This window comes from Prinia subflava, chromosome 15 (assembly GCF_021018805.1).
Source record: "Prinia subflava isolate CZ2003 ecotype Zambia chromosome 15, Cam_Psub_1.2, whole genome shotgun sequence".
Taxonomy (NCBI): Eukaryota; Metazoa; Chordata; class Aves; order Passeriformes; family Cisticolidae; genus Prinia; species Prinia subflava.
In genome coordinates this window covers 13,098,145-13,124,965 of record NC_086261.1, presented here as the reverse complement: position 1 = coordinate 13,124,965, position 26,821 = coordinate 13,098,145, and the positions used below count along the sequence as shown (strand labels likewise).

General features: G+C 36.2%; 1 protein-coding gene across 8 annotated transcripts in view; it reads left to right on the top strand.

The window, feature by feature from the left end:
* ZNF280D (zinc finger protein 280D) overlaps positions 1-18,665 on the top strand; it is a 48,779-nt gene extending 30,114 nt beyond the window's left edge. For 6 of the 8 annotated variants that reach the window (XM_063412322.1, XM_063412320.1, XM_063412325.1 and 3 more), the window contains 6 exons: positions 728-972; positions 1,555-1,695; positions 3,341-3,403; positions 3,942-4,060; positions 4,239-4,275; positions 16,194-18,665. In XM_063412322.1, the coding sequence (XP_063268392.1) occupies positions 728-972; positions 1,555-1,695; positions 3,341-3,403; positions 3,942-4,060; positions 4,239-4,275; positions 16,194-16,827 (1,239 nt within the window). In that variant the 3' untranslated portion in view covers positions 16,828-18,665. Of the gene's footprint in view, positions 1-727; positions 973-1,554; positions 1,696-3,340; positions 3,404-3,941; positions 4,061-4,238; positions 4,276-6,595; positions 6,694-16,193 lie in introns of all 8 variants that reach the window. The other 2 variants (XR_010082356.1, XM_063412321.1) reach the window with 2 other exon arrangements.
* Positions 18,666-26,821: the final 8,156 nt, after the last annotated feature.

Genomic DNA, 26,821 nt, shown 5'->3' with positions numbered 1-26,821 from the left:
ATTCTTTACTCTGTGATGATACCTCAATTTTTTAAAGATTTCAGGATCTTCATGACCTAATAAAAGCTTAGATTATGTTAAAATTCATGTTAGTAGACCTTGACAGGATGCAAATGGTAATACTGAAAAACCTGCAACCAGATTTAGAAGACCAAGTGCTTTGAAACTTAGGGGTATGGGCTAGAAATATAATTAGGAGTCATATTGTGGGTCAAAACCACATTTTGAGAGCATGACAAAGGAGTTTGAGAATACCAGATAGGAGGTCAGCAACAAAAATTACTCCTTGGAGTTCTAGGATGAGGAAACATCTGAAGGAGTAGGCTGGCTCATCATGAGGCACCAACACACAGGACTTTTTTGTGAAATCCAGGCACTAATGGGATGGTTTCATGTTGTTCTTAGTAGGTCTGATTGGTCTGACACTTCTGCTGCATTTTTTTTCATTTAAGAAAGCAGAATTTTGCCAGCAGCTCTGGAAAGAAAACAATATGTTTTGTCATGATGAACTATTTAGACCAAAACAAAATTTTTAAGGGTCCAGTTGGCTATTAGAGGTTAACTCTAATATTTTCAGTATTTTATATTCTTCAAAGTAATCTTTAATCAAGAGAGTTTCTTATGCTATGATTTGTGCTGTGAAGTGGTTTAAACTTTGAGACAAATAGAAGTGGGAACTTGCAGAGCTTAAATCTAAACAGATTTTTTAAAAATTTCATTCTTGTAGGTGACTATTCGAGCATCTTTGGGATCTCATCAGTCAGGACCATCAGCTACATCTTCTGTTAGTACAAGCAGTTCCACATTTCAGTTATCACCTAAAGCTAAAAATACAACCACTAAAAATCATAACAAATCTAATACAAGTAAGTCAAAAGGAAAATCGAAACAATCTGCAGCGAAGAAACAAAATGCATGGACGAACAGCAGGAAAAAAAAAGAACCTACAAATGTAGCATTTCATAATCTAAGGTAAAATACTAGCATTAAAGTTGTCTTTAAGTATGCTTTGAACATAAATAACTGATAGTTTAATGGTCTTTAAAGGTCTTCCAGTAACTTTAATGCTCTAATATAGAAGATCTGGCACCTCAGGTTTGCTGAGAAAGCAGATGCATAAGCTTTCCACGTACTGGCATTGTGGTTGTAATTCTGAATATCCATTCACCGATTTTGGTAGTTGGAGACTAGTTTATGATGGAAGAACAAATGTTCTTGAAACTTCTCTGTGCCACATTTAGAAATTTTCTTTGCACAGAGACTTTTTTCTATTTTTCTCTTCTCCCCCCACTTCTTCCCTTCTTCCCCCCCATATAATGCTTACATTAACTTTCACTTTTTTATTAGGATCATAATGAAATCATAGTTCAACTAAAAGCAAAGTTTTCTTCATTTGTGCTAGTGTAACTTACAAGTATTTAGCTGATGCATTTTTAAAGTTTGTCATTTCTCTAATATAGGCAAGCTTACTACTTACTTAAAGCAAGAAGTTTGAAATAGTTATCTTTTCTGAAAGTGTTGCTGTTAACTGAAACTTTTCCATGTCCCTGTTAGGTATCGTGTGGGAAGTCACAAATGCATTGAGTGTTTCTCGGAAATAAAAGATTTTGCGACTCACTTTCCTGCTTACGTCCACTGTAGTTTATGCAGATACAACACCAGCTGTAGCAAAGCCTATGTGAATCACATGATGAAGTAAGAACTCTTCAAAGTTTTTATTGGTTTAGTAAATACTTCCTAAGTTCATATAAGGTGTGAAGTGTTTCTTAGGTGAATTTTGAGCTGGGTCCTCAGACTGGCAGGGAAATGTGTACAGTTGGATTTTTTTTTACTTTTTAACAAAGGCTTCAACTCCACGTTCTTGTCTTGCTTTAAAAATCCAATGGTTCGGGCAATATTATTGTAGCTTTGCTTCAGAGTTTGCATGGGATCTTCCGTAATCACTTCAGCCTGACTTGGCAAATAATGACCAATTATTGCATGTTCCCGGGGTTTCAGATGAAATGGCTCATCAGATTTTGCAAGTGCTGGATGCATACAGGCCACAGCTATTGCTGGTGAAGTCTGTGCTCTGATTTAAAGGATGTCTCAAATAGCAAACCCTAGTGGATACTTTTCCTTACACTACTTCTGGTCATTCATAGAAAACATCTCATTTTGTCACCTGTTGTGGGGCAGCGTAGGGTATTAATGATGACAGCTGTAAAAAAGCCTGTTAAGAAAGCAAATGCATTCATTTACAGAGCCATAGAATTATACTATGCAGTAATTAGATACAGATCACGTAGCAATGACAGTAAAACAAAATCTTAAAAATACTTGTTAATCCAGTACTCTGAAGAAGCCAACTGTATTGTGGAAAATAATGAATGTAGTCTTCTCAATTCATGTACATAAAAAATGCCTTGGCATTTGTGAACCCTAGAATTCTTCAGTCTGTGACCTAAGTTTTTAGATATACTTTATATATATTGACCTATTTATACTAATTTCAGTGCTCATGGAAGTCCTAGACTGAAAAAGTTTACATGCTTTTATGTGTGTAATCTATTGTTTACATGCTTAAAAAAATAGAATAATGTGCTTAATTCCAACTGTAGAAGAAAAAATTTACTCTGGAAGGGGCAAGAGGCATCTAAGGTAAATTGTTCCTATTGCTGCCACTGGTCTGGATGGCAGGTCAAATTCATCCATGCAGTAAAATTGCCAATCTTCTGTCCCCTTGATGCACTAATGCATCTCCTACTCTGATCCTTTGCAGCACCTCTCACCACCTCTTTGTGAGTGTAAGGAAAAGGTGCTGGTGAGGAAGGAGACTGTTAGAGGGAGGGTGTTTGTGGAGGAGCAGCCCCTGTGCTCGGCTGGCTGTTGTTCCAGGGGAGAGAACACTGTTGGCACATACTTAACCTGCATAAAAGACAACTTCCAGGTTACCTGAAAATTTCATTTCTCATTGAAAGCCATTTCTTTAGGAAGCACAAGTTCAGCCAAGCTTTAGCTCTTTTGTGGTGCACTCTGTACCTACAGCTGTGGTTCTTCAAAAGCTGAACTGCTGATGGAAGCAATGAAAGTATATTCTTGCAGGACTGTGCCAGTAAAGTTAAGCTTTTCACCTCCCAAACTCATTTACAAGTGAGCCAATGTTTTAAACCAGAGCTGAGATTCACAAGTTCATAAGCTTTAAGCAATTTAATATTTTAAGAATGATGCAGTTCAGTAACTTAGGCTTCTATTTTCATGTTTTGTCGTAAGCAGATTACAGCACCATGACTAGTGAAGGGGTTATTTGAAGTAACATATTCAAGAAATATGATAAATGGTAATGTTCTCATATATTTAGTTTTCACAGTGCTCGTCCAAGTAAAAGATTTTGGATCTTTAAGAGGAATTCAGAAAAGCTACGGTAATTCAACTTTTTTCAGTTACAGATCATTGTTTTTACTTTCTGGTGTTAAATTGATAACTTAGTTGAGATTACAACCTCTTGAATTTCCACAATTTAGAGCAAAGAAATAAAACCATTAGCTTTTCCAATAGTGATGTTCTGGTCAGTAACAAATACATATTTGTCTACATTTATAAAGTTAATTCTGAGGAGTTACAAATTTTTTAAAATTATTTTTTGATTATTCATAAAATGCAAAATGAGGAGGGGTTTAGGGAAAGAAAAAAACAACCATCCAAACAGAGAAGCTCATGCTCTGCAGATAAATTTCTGTCTAAAGTCATGTTCTTTGTACTATATCCAGCATGGAGATGCCCTGCTCATTGATGGGAATTTCCTGATACTAGTTGCAGTAGAAAAAGTAAGATTATGTTTTTGTGAATCATCTCATCTGAAGTTGATTTTTTTTAATAGTCTGTCCAGTTGCTGTAAGTTAAGAAAAGTGTTTCCATGATCATGTTATAATTACACTTCCTTTTTGATTTTTATTTCCTAGAGGTGTGACTGTGGTGTGTCTGAACTGTGATTTCCTGGCTGATGTTTCTGGCTTGGATAACATGGCCACGCATCTGAGAGAGAACCAGACTCACACTTGTCAAGTTATTGTAGAGAAAGGTGAGTACCTGTGGTGTCTTTTTTATACAGCATATAAATTCTTACATGTGGATATCTTTTGTGTTATCACAGTCCTATTTTGAGTTGCATTATTTCTGTTCTTGCATTTAACAGTGAGTACTTCTGTATTTCCACATTTTAAAATATTCTTAATTAAATCCTTTGTTTTTATTTTCAGTTTCCACAGATAATGCAACTGCTGCACAAGTGTCTCAGTAAGTTTTATTTTACTGCTTAATGGGTTTTTTCTATTAATTTAGTGATAGATGGCCAAAATTGGCACTTTGAACTTGGGTTTCTTTTGAATTCCATAGAGTTTGAAATGAGTGGGTCAACGCAGGCCTTTACTGTACTGGTGCTTTTTCATCTTATCATGTCCACAACTACAAGAATGAAGAGACAAAATGATTACCTATTGCAGCTAAAACAAAATCAGGCTTTTGTTCCGTTTGAGAGACATAAATAATTGTTGCAGTGTTGGAACCTGTCTATATACAATGAGATTGTTGCTTCTACTTAATACTATCTTTATCAAATTAGTGGTTTATGTTCTTTATGTAATATGAATATGAATACAAAAAGGAATGTCCTTTACTGAAGTGGGACAAATTCAGTCTTAATATTTTAAAAATTCAGGAATTATTTTAAAAATAGTATTCTTTGTAATTTTTAGGCATACTGTTTTGTATGAGCCTTTTTATTCTGACTTTCAAAGAGAAATTAGTATGTATTAATCAGGGTTTGTTAAAGATTTGAAAAAGAGCCTTGCAGTATTGTGGAGATTGTGTTTCAGTTCGTTTGGGGGTTTTTAAACCATAGAGGAATCAAACATGCCAAGCCCTCCCTGATTATCCTGGGACAGTTTCTGAGGCTTTACAGTGTCGTTTATGGGCCTGTTTATGCCTTAGTTCAAGGTTTAGAGGTGTGTCATCAAAGAAAAGTTAAATCAAACATTTGTGTTTTCTTCATACCATTTCGGAAGACAGAATCAAAAACGTCAGACTGCAAAGAAATATTTTAAAAGATAGAGGAAAATGCTTTAACCTTGATAGAGTTCATCTAACCTTTAGCAGGATTCTAAAAGGAGTTTAGATGGTCTCATGCATGGTGAGAACTCTTCCAACAGAGTGATAAGTTCGTAGGTCTCTAAGCCTAAATCAGCTTTCACTGAGTTTTGGAGATATCCCAAACAGATTATTTAATACTTATGAAGTATTTTCTTTCTTAGTTTCCATAAAGTGGCTAGTAAGAGGGGGTCCTCCTTTCAGTGAAACTCAAACAATGACAAAATAAAGTGTTGAGCTGTGATACTTGTGGAAATGTTAGCTTTTGTCTTTGGAGCTGACATTAGGTCATTAATGGGAATTAATACTTGCTGAAGTGTATGGAAGGAAAGGTTATAGATGTGTTGACTGGTGGCTGAAGATGTACAGCTTATACACTATTACAGCTGTGCCAGGCTGTTGTCAGTACTGCAAAGGGATCTTGCTGTCTCAAATAAATTACAGAGACATATGGAAATATGTAAGGATGTTGGCTATATGGATATATATATGTTACTCAGAAGCAGATGGGTGAGCACTGACAAGATTTGAAGTAAAGTCAGGAGTATATGCAGGTTTGTTTCTGCATGATGTTAGAGTAGGGCAGGTGCAGGTAGCCATTATTTTTGAGAGTTCTGACACCGACATAAAATTAGTTACTGGTACCACATGCAGTGATACAAAATTCATGATGGTGCTTTTTGAAGCTGTCAGGCTCATAGACTTCATTAATTTCAGTAAATCTTGTCCTGTTCCATATACTAGTTAGTTCTCAGATACTTTGGACAAGAACATATCATTGCCAAACTGAAGAGTACGAGTATACTCTCGTATAGCAGAATGTAGCAGATATTTCAATTCATGATTTGCTGTACAGAGTACAAACAAAGATATTCATCTTTTTGAGGGCTGATTGTTAGTGGTACTCTTTGGTTGCTTTGGAAGAAGAGGAACTTGCAGACAATATTCTTAACTTCTGCTGTATAGTTTCTCAATGATCTCTGAATATTTCTTCCAATTCTTTGACCTATAATTCAATGACTTGTTTACGGGGCTCTTCAGAATGACTTCATCATTGGAAACAAGGACTCAATTACAATCTTGAACACTTTTGGATCTTCTCTTGCATCTCTCAGATGGTATCTTTTGATGTCTTTTATTATATATTAGATTGTCTGTATGTGTTTTAAAACTCATCTTTATTGCTAATGATCAGACATGTTCCATGAGCTCTGTGTGCTGTTACAGAGCCTGTCTTTGGACCAGAATCCTGCCATTAGTAATAGAGATAACCTAGCTGGGGCTATTCCAGCAGAATTTGTTTTTTAATTTTTACTCTACATAAGTCTCCTTGTTTATTTGGTGATCCACCTTGTGCTGAGGAAGTAAGATTTAATAACTATGCAAGTACTCTTCTAATTGCTCAACTCTCTGCTTTGCACAGCCATTAACATATTTTTAAATGAACTGACAGCAGACATTTTTGTTGCAGGGCAGTTGAAAGTGAGCAGGTATCCTATACTGCCTTGGCTCACTGATACATCATTGTGGACCAGAAAATTGAACCCAGTCCAGCTTGGGATTATTTTGGTATGTAAGCAAACAAGGATCTGACCAGACCTTTTCCTTTTCCTTCAGGCATTGAAGCTGTGATATTCTCTTCTTGCATCTTTTAGACATCAGGTCTGGTCTTTTCTCTCAATATTGTAGTCAAAGGCCCTTTTTGATAACGTTCTCTGCTTTGCAGCATTGGCAGCTCTTTGGGGGCTGTACTCCGTGGAAGAGAGGCTTGCCAGGAGTTTCCCATACATGATGCAGCGTTTCTTTGCTGCTCATGTGCCCTGCTCCAGTCTGTCAGTGGCACCCCAAGCTAGAGTAGTGAGTAAGTGGTGATGTATATGGGCTGATGTCAAAGCCCTTTGGGTTCTGAACTTGATCCCACCTTCTGAAAGTAAAAGGCTTTGTCATTCTTTTTGGGTGTTCACTAAAGCATACAAGTCCTGATCTATTTAATATTCAAGTAAGTTACATTTTTTTCTGCCAGTGACGTTATGGTATATAGTGGCAAAATATACTTTGAATGTCTTCTGTTGCATGTAACTACATAAACTGAGTCTTTGCCAAAGGAATTTATTAGCTGCTTTACTCTCTGGTAGCTAAGCTTCTTTTTGCTCCAAAATACTGTGAGAGGAGGAAAGCATATAATGGAAGTACATACATTTATTGAGCCTTGATTCTGAGGGTGGAGCAGCTACAGTTCCAATTCATTCACACCTTGTTCTCTTGGTATCATGTCTCATTTTCAAGGATGCTCTACACAAGCTGCTGGGACATTTACTGCTTTTGGTTTTACTGCTTCCGATTTCATCTTCAGTTCTAGGTTATCTATGGCAAGTTTATCCATCAGGTTATGCAGTGACCTTTTGCTTTTGCCATGATGAACATCTAATGTTCCTCCAAACTCAGCCTTCTGTTTACAGTGGATATGTTTTGGTTGAATCTCTCATTTCCTAGCTTGCAAGCAGAGTAATAGATAAAGCTTACCTCACTTAAGGGTCAGTCACTGATACAACTTCCTAGTTGTAAGAGTTCAGTTTTGGTGGATGCAAGGTGTTCTTGATTTGCAGCACTTCCTTTTTCTGAATAATCAAACCTGTTAAAAAAATTCATTTTGACTATTTTTTTGTCCTCTTCACTTTTAGTACTCAGTCACAGGTCTGATGATAGTGAGCTTCTGCAGCTGTTGTAGTATTGCTAATAATGCCAAGGATCCTGTCATCCATTGTCTCTTCTGCATATTTTGTGTTTGAGCATCTGCACACTTACTCAATACTTTCAAGTCTTGCACTTTTTGTTACTTTTTTCCTTCTGACAGAAGCCGTGTTCCATCTTGAATGCTGCTGTTCAGCTTCAAGCATCACTTACCCACTGCAGGTTTTTCTTGCAGGACTTAATTCTGTTTTGACACAGCAGCATTCAAAAAAGCATAGTGTCTGTGTGTTTTCGTGGTGAACATGCTGCTCATTTCAGAGGAAGTTGAATTCGTATTTCACTTCCATTCAGGTTTCTGACAGCAGGAAGAATTGAATGTGATTGCAGGTTTTTGTGGCTTTCAGAAACATTCTCTAAGAGTTGCTCAGAAGTGACACTAGACAGACACTTGGATTTGAAGTTATATGAATTCTGCATCTTTTGAATCCTACTTGTAATATTATCCTTCAGTTCTTTTGCAGCTTTGCTACAGAAACTTAAGTTTCAAACTTGCATTTTAAACACTTAGAGATGTGAGAGATTTGTGGAAATGGTTCATGTAGGATCAACTGGTCTTGTGATACCCTGTTTCCATTTGTGTGAAGATCTTGGAAAAGTTACTCATGTGGAAAACTCATAAAAGCACTTCCAAATCATTCAAATGCACCTGTCTGACTTAGTATTAAATCTCTCTTATGGTCCCAACAATTTACCTGAATAATTCAACATATTGGACCATATCTGCAAGGGCAGAGCATGCATATGCATGGTATAACCAGCGTAGCTTATGGTCAGAGAATTAAGATTTCATTTGTATGTACCTTAACCTATCTCTTTTCTTATTTTTAGGACATTCAGTGTCACTGCTTGACTAGTCAGTTATGTCTTACCTCTGTTTAGAAAGTTATACAAACAAAGTAAATGTTTGTTTCTGTTATTCTGTTAAATGTAACCTTGTAGCATTTAAAATTACATCTGTCAAAATAGGGAATTTCTGCTAGAGGGTGGGATTCATTAAAAGAAAAAAAGGCAAAATATTTGGCAAAAGATTCCAGCTGAGTTTGTTCTGCTTACCCAGTGAGCCTTCGGTTGTAAGAAAACATGAGAGATTGCTGGGAAGATGGTGGCTCATGATTTGAGCTCTGTGTGCGTGTGTGCAAATATATACAATTTTATTGTGTGAGGGCAGGGCAAGCAATGAGACTGAATTTCAGAAATGAGAGTACTCCTATTTGTGCTTAACTATATTTTAGAGTCTAGCTTTTGTTACTGACTCCAGATCCCTTCCATTAGTCCTAGGTGTCTCTTCATCTATCAAATAAATTTTCAGTTCAAACTGAATGACTTCAAGATGTCAAAAATACTGTTCTTTCTTGACTTTTACTCTGAGTCTCTTTGGTTTTATGGCTGATCCATAAAATTATGGCTGTTGACTATCTCAAGGTGAATTTTTGTGCTTAGCTGCTCCTTTTGTATGGGCAATTTTTTAAAAAGCATTGACAGTTGAAGGGCATTTTTTCATTATTCTTAACTAGAAGTTCATGTAGAGTGAAGAATCTTTGGAGAGTTCTGGAAAACTTTCAGAGTTGCTCAAAACTGTTGGACTAACAGGCTGTACTTACTGGGCGTGGTCACAATCTTTGTTTTATTTTCATAATGTTCTTTCCAGGAGCACTATGATCTCACAGATTGCCTTTGTAAAAAAGTATTGCCTTTGTTGATGCTTGGGACCTATGGGATTTAAGATTTCTTGTATCATAGAAGTGTTGGGAACATCGCAAGGTGATAATTTTCTATAGTTTGGTGTCTGTTCATGCAACTTCTGCCAATTACAAATTAGAAGGAACTGCTTTCTAAAACTGTTCCTAAACAGAGTTATGGTTGAGAGTATACTTCATGAATCCAAGGTAAACCATAATAACAGAGATGTGGTTACCACAGAGTGTTACAAACTCTGCTCATTTCCAAACCAACATAAATGAGCCAGTTGGAATCTGCTCTGTCAGCTATAAAACATGAACACATAAATCTCTCCAATTGGGTCATGTAAAATAACATTTTTAAGGGATTTAAAATAATCTATAGATATTGGGTTCAATTCGCACACATTTAATTTAGTGGTAAAACTTTAATTTATTGAGACACAAGAACAGTATGTTTTGTCCTTGGATATGCAGTGTCTGATCAATTCGTGTCTAAGTTGGTGAGTCTAACAGGAGTGACTGTTTTATGACAAATGGCTATTTCCAACATATTTAAGTTCTTGCATAGAAATCATTAAAGCAGTAAAGCTAAATATTTGGTGTTTCATCATCTTATAATGATGTGGCTACTCATGATTAAATACTTCAGGTTATTTGAAGTCCTGACCCAAAAAAAGTGTTCTCATTTGATTTGTCTTGATTATTTTGATGTTAATTAGAAGAGTATTTTTATAGTGCTACTGAAACTAATGCGCTTTTGTAGATATTTTTGCCATCTATTGTTGCAGATGAGGACGTAATTAATAATAGTATGTGATCGTTTATGCTACAGTTTAAGATGCTGGTTAGCTGCTAGAACATTAATGTTAGAAAGTATTCATGGTGTAATAAAACTATGTGCTTAAATTATTTAAAAGGTCTGGGTTTTGACTGTTTTTTTGGATTTAAGAAAAGACATGTGGTTGATCAGTCTAATATTAGTATACAGTTTTCATAAAATTTAGGTGGGAAAGCTGTTTTTTATGTCAAGTATTTTGTACCCTGTAGACAACCATTAAGACTTGCTGAGGTTGTGAATAATTTAATTTATGATTAATAACATTATCTAAATATAATAGAGGCAGCACCATACTTCAGCAGATTAAATTTGCCTTTAATGCAGCATCAACAAAGAAGATCTAGGCATAAGCAATTTTGAGGGAGTTGTTTGGTTTTTCTTTTTTTCTGTAAGAAACCTTTAAAAGGTTAGATTTTGTTAGAACTGATGACTTAACAAGTTTGTAGGAGATACTTCTTGCTATCTCTGCGATAGCATTTTTGTATAGAAACACAGAAAATCAATTTTGGTGATGTTGTGATAAGCTGTTTAATTAATGTGGTTTTCAAAGTCAATAAATTTAAATAATTTATAGCTCATCTAATGTGTGGACTGTGCCTGTAAAGGTATTTTGCAGGAAGCATCCTCTCCAGATAATATTTGGAGGTCAGCTGCAATGTTTTCAGTTGTCCTAAAGTACAGCTCTGTTCTGGGTATTGGGTTATGGTAGACAAATGAAAGAAAATTGAGCTTATATTGTGGGATTTTTTTACGGGTAGCTTTATGCTCTTAATTTAGCATTTCAGACCTTAGAATACTTCAGTGATGGTTTAAAAGCCCTTTCCTGCTGAGGAGCTCATTCCTCAAGGAGAATTAGAATAAAAGTAATGCTCACTACCTTAGGACCGTTGGTTCTTGGTTTTCCTGAGGCAAGATAACTGGAAGCGCTTACATGAAATAAGTTTATCTTAGAATTTCTGTACACCCAATGAAACATTTCAGGATTCTGAAATGAAGTACATTTTAGCTCAGCATAAGTAGCAACTTCAAAAATCAGTTTCAGATTACCAGATTGGTTTCTAACTCTAAATATCTTCATCCTTATCTCTATTTCAGCCATACAGTATTTTAAAGCTTTGAGTCTTTTTTAGTTATTCATACTGAAGTCTCCATTAGAGAGAAAGAAGCTACATTTGGGGTAATGTCTTGGCTTTTCTACACACAGTCTAAGAATAACTTGGTATCTAGTGTGAAGATCCAAGACAATTCTTTTTTAATTATACCTGAGTTACTGATGGTGGTGTTCAGAGGATGTGCACAGTGTAAGAATCCAGCTTTGGGCTGTGTCAGAGGCACTCTTCAGTGCTGACTACACCAGAGTTGTGCACCTTGCAGTTTATGGTCAGGCCCTTTGGCTAAGTTCAGTGCCAGCCTCCAGTGAAGGAATGGTTTCCTTTCCTTGTGTATCTTCATATTCTGGGAACCTGGGAATTGGTAACTGTGAGATCTGGATTAATACTGAACTGTAATTTTTGGAAGGCTATCAGAATCTAAATGATCTCACAGGACATATTCTTAATGTTTTTTCAGAAATACCATCTCTGGATTCTGATTTTACAGATTTTTTTTTTGAAGAAGTTGTCTCTTTGTTGCCCTTCAGAAAGGGCAGTCTTGTTACAGAAATCCCAGATGGGAAGAGTGGAAGAAGTCCTCAGACCTAGGAAAGATTTGTCTTGTAACACTGCTTGCCAGCTTTCCAAAAGACAAAGAGTTTTGTGAGTTTCTTTACCAGAAGCAATGGTTTTGTAGAAATAAGAAGACCATTCATTTTCATTCAGAAGTGTTAAGAAAGATATTCTTACAGAGTCAAACCTTTTCCATAGATTCCATTACCACTTCAGGTGTTTTCTCTTAGCTTTTCTTTTTTATCCCATATTGTTTTTCAGCATTACAGAAAACATCAAATTTGCATTTTTTCCTGACAGAATTGTATTCCGTAGTCCTGGCTTTCATTTAAAAAGTAAACCAAAAAATGCAACATTCTCTGTCTAAACCCAAATAAAACCATATCAAAACCCACACCTACGCTGTAGCCCTTACATTTGGAAAAGACAGAGAACACAGAACAGCGAAAGCTGCTTTGATGTGAACTGACTGAGCTTACAGAGCTCCTGAACCAGGACCTTTCGAGCTGTGGTCTGGCTGTGTGGAACCTCTGCTCGTTGTCTCCGAGGTGCCATGCAGTGCCTGTTACTTTGCTGCAGGCAGATGCTTGACATTTTGGCTGTTTATTGAAATACAGCAGGAAGCTGAAGGACAGACCCTTAGGGTGCTGAAGAACCAAAAATACAAATGGATGAATCAGGTAGTTTAAAAACATAACATCCTAAAATTCCAAGAGATTAATCAAGAAATCTTTCTCTTCTGGTTCTTTTCAGGGGCAGACAGGTCAGCCAGGGCAGAGGAGAGGAGGAGGTAGAGTGCAATAATTCTGAGTTGGAAATCGTTTCTTAGCATGGCTCATGTGTGTTTGGGTTTTGTACGATGGAAATAGAATAAAGTTCAACAGCCATATTGCAAAGAGTATTTTAAAATGTAGAAGAAGCTTAACTTTGGCATACAATTTTCAGATATTTGCTGTGTAATTTGACCTCATTGAAACAAAATATACCAGTTCTGTGGGGGAAAAATTACTATGCCAAAAGTATGTGGCATTGTTTATGTAGTTTCAAATATGAGATGATACAAATAAAATTTTTAAGTGTCCATCTTCATATACAGTGACCTTTCCTGTTTTTGAACCACAATTAACTTACAGTTGTATTGGGGCAGAAGACAAAGTCTAAGTAGTTAATTTTGTCACTTAGGCACTTCGTGTGTCCTAAATAAGAATGAAATCTAAGATGCCCTGTAGTGTATAAGATGCTTTTAGAAGACTGGTTGGCTGTTTCTAATAGCACTTTTCCTTCACAGGCTTTTCTACTGTTCTAAAAACGGAAGGAAAAAATGAATTTGTTCATATAGTTTAGAGTGTAAAAGTTTATTTCATTGGATAAGTTTTAATAGAGTCCCAAAAGTTTTTTCTGTGACAAGATAGACTGTATGGCAGCCAGTTCAGTAATACATCCCATACTTGGTCAGGTCATGAACCTGGATTCACTGGTTGCATTAAACAGAAGTCAGATTTTGATTCCGCCTGTTCACTGACATCCTCTTTTCTGTATAATACAGCTGTTAATATTCTCACATTCTCCTGTGGTTTTGATGGCTAAATTTTTAGTTTTCTTACACTATAACCAGTCCTACTTGCACATAGAGTACTAAGAGTACTTCCAGTTGCTAATACTGGATAGAAGACTTTTCTTTTTCCACTATTGACATGCTAGCAGAATGAATTCCTGAAATATTGCATGATTTTTCTTTTAGTGTAGTATTTTAGATTACCACATTTGCTAGGGTTTGCTGGTTCATCTGCAGTTGATTGCAGAGGCAAATTATTTCTTTGGAGAATTGTTGTATCTAAAGGAACTTACTGCAATCTGAAGGATCACTGTTGCTTGTGGATAATCGTTTTTGTGATGTGATTGTTGCACAACAATGTGTGTGTATATATTTCTTTTCTTCCCCTACTATTTGTTCCCCCCTTTCTGTGTTTTGCCAAAAATCAGTGAGAAAAAGGGGCTGGGTGGACGAAGCTGGGATTTTGGTTACTAAAAGGTGAAGAAGATCAATTTGTTTTATATGTTAAGGGTATATTTGTCCTCTGAGAAGTTTCTTGATGTGAATCTTGTGTGTATACATATGTATGTAATCCATCTGTGTTTCTTGGTGTGGAAACTTCTCTCCATGGGATAAGTAGTTATTAGTCATCCCTTTATTTAAAATCTGTTTTATTTTGGGTTTTGCATATCTGTGTTCAAAACTTCCCACATAAAGCACAATACTGTGCCTGTTAGCTCTGCAACTGGCTTGCCCTCAAGCTGCTTGTTGAGAAATGGCAGCTAAAGTCCTATGTGTGTGCACTGTTTCATGAAGAGGTGACTAGATTTTCATATGAAAACAGTTATAAATCTTGAATTAGTGTTTCTATGGCTTTGTGTGACTGAAGTGTTTCTCTGGAATAGATGATGAAATCAGGAGCAGTCATGACAAACCAGTTATGTCAGCTGCAGCTGGTGGGTGCTTCTGAGAGTTGGGTTTTGTACTGGAACTGGGGCTTGAGTTTTCCCTCCACTATTATCTTTTTTGCCTTTTTCTTTCTAGACATTTGAGAGAGAAGAACTTGGATAGATAAATTTTGTATTCGAAAATGTCATCTACTCTTTAGCTACTTCACTAAATGAGAAAGAAAAACCCAAACCCTAACGTTTCTGTCTGACAAAAGTAGTAAATACAGATTGTAACTTGGTAAAGAGGTTGGCCTATCTCTTGAGTCCATTCTCTATAATAAATGAAAAGTCAGTGTAACAGGATGAAAAGATTCCTATGACTGCCCCAATGACTACAAAAATTTCACCACTGAAGGATATCCCAGCAGTCTCTTATTCCTGCTCAAGTTAATCCTCTGACCTAGAGCAGAAGTAGGAAGTGGAATATTCTTGGATTCATTTATTTAAATAATTTAAATTTTCTGAAGATAGATTTCTGAATGCTTGTAGTTCATTTTCTAGAATAACCATTTTCTGTAGAACTCAGTATCATTTATCATATAAGTGAATCACTGGAATTGTTTTAAATTCCTTTAAACTAAATTTAAAGGGTGAGTAGTCATATGTAGGTTTTCAGCTTGAAAATACATGAAAAAACATAATAACAAGGAATTGGTTCTTCATTTTAAGAGTTCTGAACTGTGTGTTGCTTACAGAATTTGTCTTTAGACAAAAATTGTTTAAAACCACTTTTCAAAACACTTGAATTAAAATAAAAACACATTTTGATTAATGAGGTATTTGATGATATTGTGTTTCTCACAGCTTTTTTTCTGCATATTACTGTTCCAGTTGTTACTTTTAATTTAAGTTTTAAAAGTTCATGTGGGAGAATTTGCTCCTAATTTCACTTTCTATATAGAATTTATATTGAAATCAGATAAATTATTGTTCTTCCAGGTTTTCCTTTCCTTTCCCCCACACTTTCTTTTGTCTGTCACCATCATCATTTTAGGTAATTCAATCTGTTTATCATTCTGAAAAACTTTGGATTGATTAAAAATGGTATTAAACTTTTACCAGATTTAATCTTTATAGGAAAACTTGAACTTCTCTATTTCTGTATTTCCTCTTTATAATCACACAGTTTTGCTCTGAAAGGTGACTGAAAATGTTGCTTCAGGGATTCACTTTTTCAGTGAATCCAGGTTGTGATTGCTAAATAAATTTTGGATTTGTTAATTCACATTTCCAGCTGTTAGCTTTAGGCTCATGAGTATTGCAGAGTCAGTTGGTGGTATAAAGGTATAAAGCAATTTTATGTGCATCTGTGTCAAAGAGGCTGTGCAGATAGAGGAACTACTGGTGTTATTTTGGGAAATTCCATGTGTCACCCAAAGGCAACCTTCCTTTCTGGAGCTGAAGTGCCAGAACAAGAATATTAATTGACTGCTAAATACAAAGCTGAGTTTGTAAATAGATAAGAAAAAGGCAGCTGTTAATTAAATGCTGCCTTTCTTGCTATGAAGCATCATGTCAAATCCCAAAGAGGAAATCTTTAATACCCCTCTGAGTGTCACCTTGCAGAGTACAGCTAGGTATTACTTTATTTAATTTATAACAAAAATTATAAATATCATGTCTAAAAATAACTTGTTTCATTTTTTTCAGCAAACAAGAGCATGACTCTTCAGATGAAACAAAAGAATGCAGTAAAAGTCAAACAAAAAAAGTTGCATCTGTTGAAAAGAGTGAAGACTCGTCACTGTCAAATACAGAAAATGTTCCTAGTTTGGAATTCCCTGGCAACAGCTCAAAGAACTCTTTGCATGAGAAAAGAGCATCCTGTGATTCAGCTAATAACAAACAGTTAGTAGATGAGAAACAAAAATGTATTCACAATGAAAGCGAGATGAAAACGTGCCAAAGTTCAGGTGACATTGTCCTGACTGAGCAGACGGAGCTGCGAACCTCGGACGAAACCGCGCTGTCAGCCAAGAACGTCAGGGACCTAAAGCTGACCCTGGGCGAGGATGTCAGCTTTGAGCAGTTCCTGAGGAAGAGGGATGAACCTGAGTCTGTTAGTTCAGACATCAGTGAACAAGGCAGTATTCATTTGGAGCCTTTGACTCCATCAGAAGTACTAGAACATGAAGCTACTGAAATTCTTCAAAAAGGTAACGTTGCCCCCTCAGCGAAGAAAGCGGGACAGCTCGCTGAGCAAACAGATGAGACCTCTAGAGAAAGCAATCCCAGCAGAATGGAAACAACTGCAAACAAGACAGATGAAAATGAGGCAAGCTGAAATTGTGTTAATTTTATTGTTTGTTTTAAACTATGGTAAGAACACCATGGACCATTCCTGATGAGTGTGCTCATGGATGCTAAAAACTAAAAAATTTAAAAGGGAGGAGAAGAGAGACACCAAAGGGAAGTTTGCATATGAAAGTAGCATGTATGTGTATGTATGACTGAATTCATTAAGCTTCAAAAAGGTAACATGTTAAAATATATCTTCCTGTCTCTTGGATGTGATATATTATTAGATTGATACTTGAAAAGAGGTATAAATTCTAATTTTTCTAGTTAACTAGCCCAGGATAAGGTGATTTGTTCGCCCAGAAAGTATTTTTCTAAATTCTTTAGTGTGAATAACATTGAACTGGGGATTGAGTCTATTCACTTCTGATGCTGATATGGAGCACACTTGTAATGAAGGTTATTGGTCTGCTGATAGTTTAGGTAAATACAAACCTCGGAACTTGGTGTCACATTCCTGTCTGTAAAAGCACGTAAACAGAAGTATATCAATTTGTGCACCTCTGTACAGGTGTAATCCTGCCAGGCTGTAAACTTACCTTAATAAACTTTCAGTGAAAGTGAAATTATTACAATAAAAATATATATTTGTGGGGTTTTCACTGTGCAGAAATACTGAACTAAAGTAGGACATCATGCTGAAAGTACTGTAGCTGTTAGGCTTTTACCATTGGTTTAATTATTCTTAGCCGTAGACCCATAGGAATGGTCTGTAAGTCACACCAAAGTATGGTTTAATGTAAAAATGGTTTTAAGCAAAAATAAGGAAAACTCCAAACTGGAAACACCACCTGGCATGCGTTCTGCCATTTTGCAGCTGCTACTGGCTAAGTTAAAAATAAGACACAAGGGCATATAAAGTAGAGTTGTATAGTTCAATTTCAGGACATTTTGTAGTCTAAGTTATGTACAGAAAGATGGCTGCTGGCTTTGGTTTGGTTTTTTGGTTTTGGGGGGGTTATTTTTGTCTTCTAGCTAGCTAGATTTAGGAATGCATATGATTAACAGTAGCTTGCTCTTTTGATTTCATTGCTCCATTTGAAACATTCAGAATGTGCTTTTGAGTTACAGTTTGTTTTTAATGAATGTTAAATGTTTTGAACAGCTGTAAAAGCACTGCTGTAAATTATTACTTTTCGAGTAAATATTTGCAACAAAAGTTTGTCTTTGTGTATAATTTTATGCTCAGCTTGAAACTTTGGGCATAACCTTCTCCCATTTTTAAAAAAGTTTTAGTGACAGTTCCCAAAAAATAAGTAACTTCAATATTGTGAATTTGAGACCTATGTTTCATTGGGGATTTTTGTTAGTTTTTGGTTGGTTTGTTTGTTTTATTTTAGAATTAAACAAGCAAGTGCCTATGCATAAACATTTTTTGTACCTGTGTATTGTGATATGATGTGCTAACCTTTCCAGACTATACAGATATTTTTCTGGCCCACCAGCCTGCAACTGAAGTTTCCTCTGTCCTCTTAAGTGCACCGAGCTCAGCTGCTGAGTCTAACAGTATTAAAATCTAAAGACCATCGAGCTTACTATGGGAACCTCTAAATAAACCAGATCTCAACAGCCTCAAAAGTTCCTTCAAGCTCTGAAGAGATTTATGGTTTAAATTTTGGACTGCATCTTCATTGTCATCCATGCATGTGTAGAAGACTTTTAAAAAAGAAAAGTGGAACAGTTTACGTACTCACAGCTCTCTGAGATCTGCCAGTTGAAGAACTTCAAATACCACAACACATGAAAAAGCTGAGAAGAATAAGTTGCATTATTCTTTTGTTCTTTAAAGATTTTAGTGAAATTATTAAATAGTGGTTTGGTTAACCAGTGTGATGTCTTCATGCTTTTACATGTGGAAGGTTACTCATTGCAGTGCTTTGTTATGTGGAGTTTAAAGCACTTAATACAAAACTGGAAGTGTATGTTACCAAGGGAGTTCTTGAATGTATCTGTGTTGAAACCCAGGGAAATCTGTAGTATTTTGAATCTGATTGGTGACCTTCCATGCAAATTATATATTTTGAATAATGCTCTGATATGTGGTGTTAGAAAAGATTAAGTTCAACTGGAACCAATTGCGATACTTGAAATTTCTTCGTATATGTCTTTTATTATGCAGTTAAATTTTTAAAACATTTACCATTGTAATAAGAATTTGAAAGGATTTGGCCACATAGTGTTGAGAAAAGGTGGAAAATAGAATTCAAAACCCAGTGTATTTGGCAGAATTATACCAATATCATCTCAGCTGCTTATTATGTAAAGCATCATTTGTTTCAAACCATGTTGGCAATGCTCATGCAAAAAGTAATTTTAGCTACAAACCACTCAAATATCTTCTGGTCCTTCTGAAAGAAAAGGTGAAAGAACTCAGTTGTTCTATCAAGAGCATCAGGTAGCTTTTCTTAGGCAGGGAAGGTAGATCATGAAAACACTGGCATGGTGTTTTGTGAAGGAGGAAAACTAACTCATGACTACTTTTCCTATATGAAGTAATAGATTTGCTCATAAACTGTAGGAAACTGCACAAGTGCAAGAATTAATTTCCATCATGTTATTTGGGAGGTTTCCCAAAGAGGTAAGTTAAATTGATACTTTTGGTGGAAGCTGCTCTGGAGGATCCAGTTCCATTAATGCGTTTTCAGTTAATTGAACATAACTGCACATGATTCACTTTATTGCTTCTGAGTCCAATTTAAATTTAAACCAGTGTAAAAGTTGGTTTTTCCATCCAGCCATCAGTAGTTCTTGCACTGTGTTACCTCTCTTTTTGTCCTGGAGAAGACATCTCACCTCCAGTTTTCATTGCCTTATTTAAAAACAGTCAGTTCTTGGTGTCCATAGTAGAATCACCCTTTCCCCTCATCTCAAGAGCTTTATCATACTTACTTGAATAATCACTGCAGCTTGTTTATGTAGTGTTTATTTTTAAGGAAGTCATGTGCCTCGTGTATGTTATCTACATTATTGACATTTAATAGAAAACTGCAGTCATCCTGGTGGTCAGTGGACATTCAGTCACTTGGATCTTCCTCAAGTACCATCAGTGCCTGTTTGCCTTGTGCAGCTTGGGAGAGAAGCTTTGGTTGACCTGTGGTTCAGATTTTCCGAAATGGAATGGCTGAGTAAACACACCAAAAAAAAATCCAGTTGTAGCACATACTGAAATCTAAGTATTGGGTGATGTATTTTAAACAAGGAAGTTTTTATAACAAAACTTGGCTTTTCCTTGGGCAAAGGAGAGAAGAACCTTGGGTGGGCAATACATGTTAAATCTCATTTCTGTCGTGCTACTTCTAGAATGAATCAGAAACTAAAGGTCAGGGTAATGATTCTTGAGTAATGCTTGTGTTCTGCAACACCTTAAGCAAAAGATCCTAAAGCTTTTCTGCAGGCATTAAGCATTGTTGTGTATATGCTGGCATGCAGACAGCAGTCAGTCAGATACACAAATATTCCACTAAAGACTGTGACCAGAGGCTGTCACAGCAGAATTTCGTTACAAACCACTTAGAGTTTGTTGTGTAGGGAAAATTTATACATAATTGTTCTCTTTTTATTTTCCTTAATGTTGATTTTTGCAACTTGTGAATTTACTTTGTCTAGTCACATCCTGTACGCTTCATATGCCCTTAAAAGAAAAAGGTAAGTATTTTTTATGATACCATTGAATGATTTTTGCTTTTAAGAAAACGTTTATTCCAGTTTTAATGTACTTCAAAAGGACAGTTCTCAGTCCCTCAGTGAAGGATGGCATGTCATCTCCTTTGAACATTGTTTTTATGCAGGATTTGGACTCTAATCTTCCCCATTAATTCGTGCTAAAAAGGAAAGTATGTTGACTGGTATCTTAGTTTACAGACACTATGCAGAGAGTTCTTTTGAGTTTTGGATCACTGTTGCAGCTCTAAGACAACTAATTAAATTTTGTATTCAGTCATTTCATTGACCCAAATTAACCTTGCGAGGTTGATATTTCCTTTTTGCACCAGATTAAAGGAAACAAAAAAGTGGAAAATGTTATCTCTGAAATACTTTGAGGAAAGTGAATGTAGCTGTGTGGCTAAAAGGTGCTGTAAAGCACCTTTATGTTTATGTTTATTGACATAATTATTATGTTTATTGACATAAAAATGTGCTGGATTTGTTGAGGGGCTTTTTCCTATTGAAACCATTATATCAGAGAGGCTGAGTTTTTTTCTGGCAACCAGAAAGATAACTGTGATGTCATATCTGTATCTGCATTTATGTTTGGGCAAGTTTATCTTCATATTAAGGAAATTGACTGCTCAAATTATATGTGTGGGCTGTAATCAAGCCAAAATAAGATCAAGTCCGTGATCAAAACCTGTAGCTTTTCAGTAAGCAATTCTCCATTTTCAAGCAGCATTGCTAGATTGCTGATGTTATGAATCTAATGTAAATAGACTGCATTTCATACTTTAGTTCACTGAAGTCTCAGTGTTATGCATTTAAGTCAAAAGAACTATTTTCTCCAAAAATTTTTGTGAATGAAGTGGTTTCTTTATGAAGGAAGTTGTCTCATACTGACAGGGTGGTAGCCTTGAAAATGTAACCTTAATATGTTTTGCTCATGAATAGTGTAATTAGGAATGAATCCTTTTGACTACACCCTCCTATGAGTTTTTCGTATTGATCGGTCATGAAATTTTAGCAAAAAATTGAAGCTCTTGTTTTCCACCCTTTTAATGCTGTAGAACTGGAACATGAATGCTTAATTGTTTTTAAATTGTATGTGTTTAAATTCCCTGTGTGTTTGCTGCCTGAAATGAGGATTGAATTTTGTGTACCAGTTTTTTGGGTTTTCAGACAAGATTTGTCTTTCCACCTAATTTTGGAAAGACTTCACTATTTCTTGGGGCTAACAAGTTGAAGGCACGTAATGCCATACCCAGGTTATTTAATGAAATCCAATGTATTTGTTAGATGTCATTTAAGTGGAGCAGACTAGAGGCTGTCAAAATGAATCCCAGGACTGTGACTGATTAGGAACCATTCAGTCTTAAAGGAAAACTTTAGAAACACTGAACTTGATGGACAAATGGTGGCAGTGTAGGAAGTCAGGTGAAGCCTTAGCTACGTTGGACTGTTCCTGCATTCCTATTACTTTTCATTGTGTGCACACACAGAGTTATGTGCAACTATAATGAAAACATAACTTGATTTTTTTTCCCTGATGTACCTGAACAGAGTAATAAAACACAAAGAAGATCTTGTTTATATCATGTTAAAAATGAGAGTTCAGCAGCAATCCTTAGGCTGGTTTGAGCATAAAGTTGTCTAAACAAATCGTTCTAAAATTGCCATTATACTTGAATTAGAGCATTTTACTAATCCAAGCACACTTTGTGACTAGGTGAGCTACTCAGCTATCTTGGAAGCTTTTAACATATTATTACCTCTTAATTGATATTCATATTTTGGCAGTAATAAAAATAGATCTTTTGTCCTCTCACATAATTTATGGTTTATAATAAAGTATTTTTTATTTAATGTATTTACACACTGCTTACAAATGTGTGGGTTCTTGCCATCAAAAAATGTATTGTTTGAGAGAGCTTACAATCTGCTTGCACTGTTTTGAGAATTTCTTGGTCACATCTCTTTTATATGTATGTTACCCTGCAACACACAGAGGGAACAAGGAGAGGGGACTATGAAAAAATGTTTAGAAGGTCAGTCTTTTGCTTATCCTTAATTAGAGTGGGTAAAATGTGTCCACTCTGAACTGACTCCCTGCCATAATAGCTGTATTCTCTTCCTTATAGATGATGCTAAAGGTGATAAGAATTGTGAACAGAATCTCCAGAGAAAATACAAAGCAGCAAACAAAGAGTGTCACTGGATCATCAAGAGGCCTCGTTGCAATAAAAGATCAATAAGAAGCAGCAGCAAATGGGAACTTTACTGTGAGTGGAATATAGAACATGTACAAGCAAAATGCTTCTACTTTTAGTCTTTTATTTAATGAGAGTTTGGTTAGTGAGAGTAGACGTCTCTATCAAGAAACATGAGATTCTGTGCAGCATTGGACAAAACTTACCAGTCACTTCACAGCAGAAAGATTGGACCTGACTGTAACCTGATATTCTTGGGTATAATGTGCACCACTTAGTTAAAGACCAGTTGACAAAATTCACTTGGTCCAAACATAGCTCCTGTCCATCAAGTGAAATATATGTTATTGCAATATATCTGGCTACGGGGAGGTGAAAAGCACTTTCTGCACCTCACCTGTATTATCCACTAGGATCTCCTGTGTTTCATTTTCCCTGCTGAACATGCAGAGCAGGAAATGTTTATACTTAATGGAAATCCAGAGAAAATCCCAAAAATACTTGAGTATAAAAGTAAAAAAAATATTTCCCCACTGTACCAGCAGGCAGAATGCTGTGATTGAAGAGGTCATGTCACAGAAGTATTGATTAGGCTCTTGTACATATTGTCCAGGGGAGCTCTAGAGGAAGTTACTGGAGCTGAAAACAGCTAAAAAAAAAAAAAAAGCAGATTCATCTGCTTAGGTTTCACAAGAGTGCCCTTTAAAATTCCAGTGGGTCCTGCATCAGATGCTTATATTTTTGTTATTCCTGTTGTCAGCAAGTTCTGTGTTGCAAATTGTGCATGACTAGGAAAGTCAAAAGCTAGAGGTTTATCAGAAAAAAATCCACGGAAGAATTCTTTTTTTCCACACACAGTTGTGTGAAATAAACTGGCTTGACTGGGCACATGCATGTGGGCAGGTTCTCCACGCAGGTGCTGAGGTGGAGCAAAGGCGTGAGCAGCCCTTCTGCTGCCTGGGACGGGCTGTGGCTGTGAGGGTGGAGCAGACAAGGCAGTGCTCTGTGTGTGGAGGAGTGGCTGCAGTAGGTGCTGTGAAACCACAGCTTACTGGTGTTTTCACCCTTCTGTGGGCTGTGCAGTATGTGGGGGTAGATGAATTGCAGGTTTAGCAATGACAGTTGTGAAATGGAGACAAGCTTAACTAGATGTGATAGGAGAGATCAGAACTGGAGCCCCTATGGGCAATCCAGAAAATGACTTCTGCTATTACTACAAAAGCAAGAGGGTTGTGTAGGGTTTTTTTGTTTGGGGGGGATTTTTTGTTTGTTTTGTTTTGGTTTTCTTTTTTTTTTTAATATAACTTTCAAATTATGAGTGAAAATTTGGGTGAAACTCTGAGCTTCAACAGACTCAGTAATGAGCTAAGACAGCTTGGTTTGCAGTAGCGGTGATGCACTCTGTAACCATTACAAGAGGATATTAGTGAAACTGAAATAGGAGTGATTGGACCATGTTCAGATGTTGAAAAGCTCTTTGCAGAAGGGCAAAGAAAATAACTGTAAAATATTCTGGTCTTCCTAACATGGAATTGGAGTCTTTTTCTCAATGAAACATGATAAGTTTATTAAATACCTTATAGAATGTATGAGAGTAGGTTTTATCTGCTACAGTTTTTCTCCTTAATTTCAGCTGTATGTATGCTACTGCAGCTTCAGAACATCTGGGTACAGTGATTTTTTTCTTTTCCGCACCTGCAAGTGTAAGTACACACATAAACAAAAAAGAAATTAAATCTTTCACAAAGCCAAAGAGAAAGAAAAAACCCAACCAGGCGTGAAGCTCAGGGGAGCAGTATGACAAGTGCTGAGCTGTAAACAAGCTTGAGAGGGATTTAATTCTTATGACAAGCGCCAGTGGTAGCATCTCACACGGACTCAGCATATGCACACATTTCAGAGGAGGAATCACAGAGGACTTAATGCAAATATAAAAAAGCTCAGAGCACATCAGCCTATGCGGTTCTAAAAATAGCCTCAAAAATCACGATGAACAAGGGTTGTAATTATCTTGATTTTTCGGATTTTTGCCACCGGTAGGAGGTTTTGTGGTTTATGCTCACGCTGTAATTAGACTTTGTAACGTACAAACTACAAACTCTAGGATAGGGATTGGTTCATGTATTTGTAGGGCAAGTACAGCAAGACCTCACTGGGTGGTATTTTCAGGGTGATAGTACAATATGGCCACTGAGTAATAGCTGCTGTTCTAAGTTTTAAAGATGCTCATTTTAGATCATAAGATTGTTGTTGTTGTTTGTTAAGAAAAGAGAAATAAGATGTAATTTGGTATCCAAATTAAATTTTAAAAGCCTTTAATGCACACTTCTTCCCTAATTACAGTCAGGTCCTTTCTCTTTCAAATACACTTGTTACTGCCTCATTTCTCTAGCAACATTCTGAAGCGTAGACTCTGCAAGCCATCCCCATCACTCTGTGCTTAAGCAGATTTCCCCGTGGCAGTTGATGAGTTAGTGCTGCAGAATGTAGCCTGTTTTCACTTAACCTTCAGACAGCTTTGGGATGAGCAGCACACGCTCCTTGTGCTCCAGCCACTGGATAGGTTTGGCTCATTTCAGAAATTAGACTAGTGCTCTATTCACCTTAGATTTTCCATCTAGTGTTTTCTTTTCCGCTTTTCTCAGTCTGCAAAAAAATTAATTTAAAGGTTACGTTTACTAGCAAAGGGTTAATAATCCCTGGAGATCTGCAGGCTTAGCCAAATACAATTGTGTTGTATTGCAGTTAGCTAAAAACTGGGTTTAACCATAGCTGAGATTTCATTGCAGAAGGCAGACTCTAGGAAGAGAGACTCTCTTGGACCAAATTTTTCTTGCTCACTTAGATGGTTGACAATTGGGAAAACATGTTATTTTACAAAAGTTCTATTACAACACTGATATTTCTGGATTCAAATGTGAGATTTTATGTGTGTGTGCAAATTACCTGTTTCTGGGTATGTGTTTTTGTGGATATGTGTACATCCCTTTTATTACAAGTGATTGAAAATGGCCCTTCATTTGCAGTAGTTGTGAATAACCTTCAAAATAACAATTAACAGGCTTGACTTCACCTGTGGAGTAGTTTATCACCTTTGGCACAGAAAGCTAAAGCTACTCTTCTCTCACAAACACATTAACATCAACTGTTTTAAATATTTTTGTTATTATTTTTATTTCTATAATTTTTCTTTTAAAGGTAAGTGAGCATAGGAGGGCCTCATTTTGTTCTACAGTGAGTATTCTAATGGGTTGCAAAACTGTTCATAAGCATTATGTCTTCTTGGAACCTGTAATTATTTACTTTACTAATTGAAAATTACTTGGATAGATCAATGAATAGAAGAAGAACACAATATCTGAATCCTTTTTTACCAAGTGACTAGAAAAAAAATTCTTTGGTCCCAGAGCAGATAGAAACTCTCTCTGAACTGTCCATTATTTACAGAAGTTTTGAGAATCGTGTATAGTTTAAAATACTGAAGTGAGTTAACCAAGCATTAAAATCCAAGCATCTCTGAATCTTGAAAGCCAAAACCTGCTGTGGTTTGGATCCTGTAGTGTTTATTTTCTGTTTAAATATTGAGTATAGTGCTTCATATTGCAGAAAACCACATAGTTCTTTGCACAAAATACTGGAACTTTGGAGAGCACTTGTGTGAAGGTAAGGAAAGATGTTTCATAGCAGTGGGGATAAACATAAAGCAAATACGTCTATGAACAAGACAAATATCTCCTCTTAACAGGGGTCTCTCTTTTTTCTTGTTTGTTTTCCAATTAAGAGAAATCAAGTTCACTGAGCATTATTGTATGCTCTGTTATTGACCCTAGCTCACACTTCTAGAGGGGTAACTAAAGCAAGTGAATAGCAAGCTACCAGCAGCTTACAATTTAAATCTTGCTATATTTAAGAGTGAGACAGTACTTTTAGTCCTCTGGTTACATGTATTGCTCTGAGCTTTCAGAAAGTTGAAAATGCTGCATTTACTAGATGTCTCTTGGTAAAAGACAGGCTTTCATTCTGGATGATGAAGATGAGTTTTACCAGAATACAAAATTATCCTAAACCACTGACTGAGTTTAAACATTGCTCCATCAATTTCAACCCTCTGTGGATGCACAG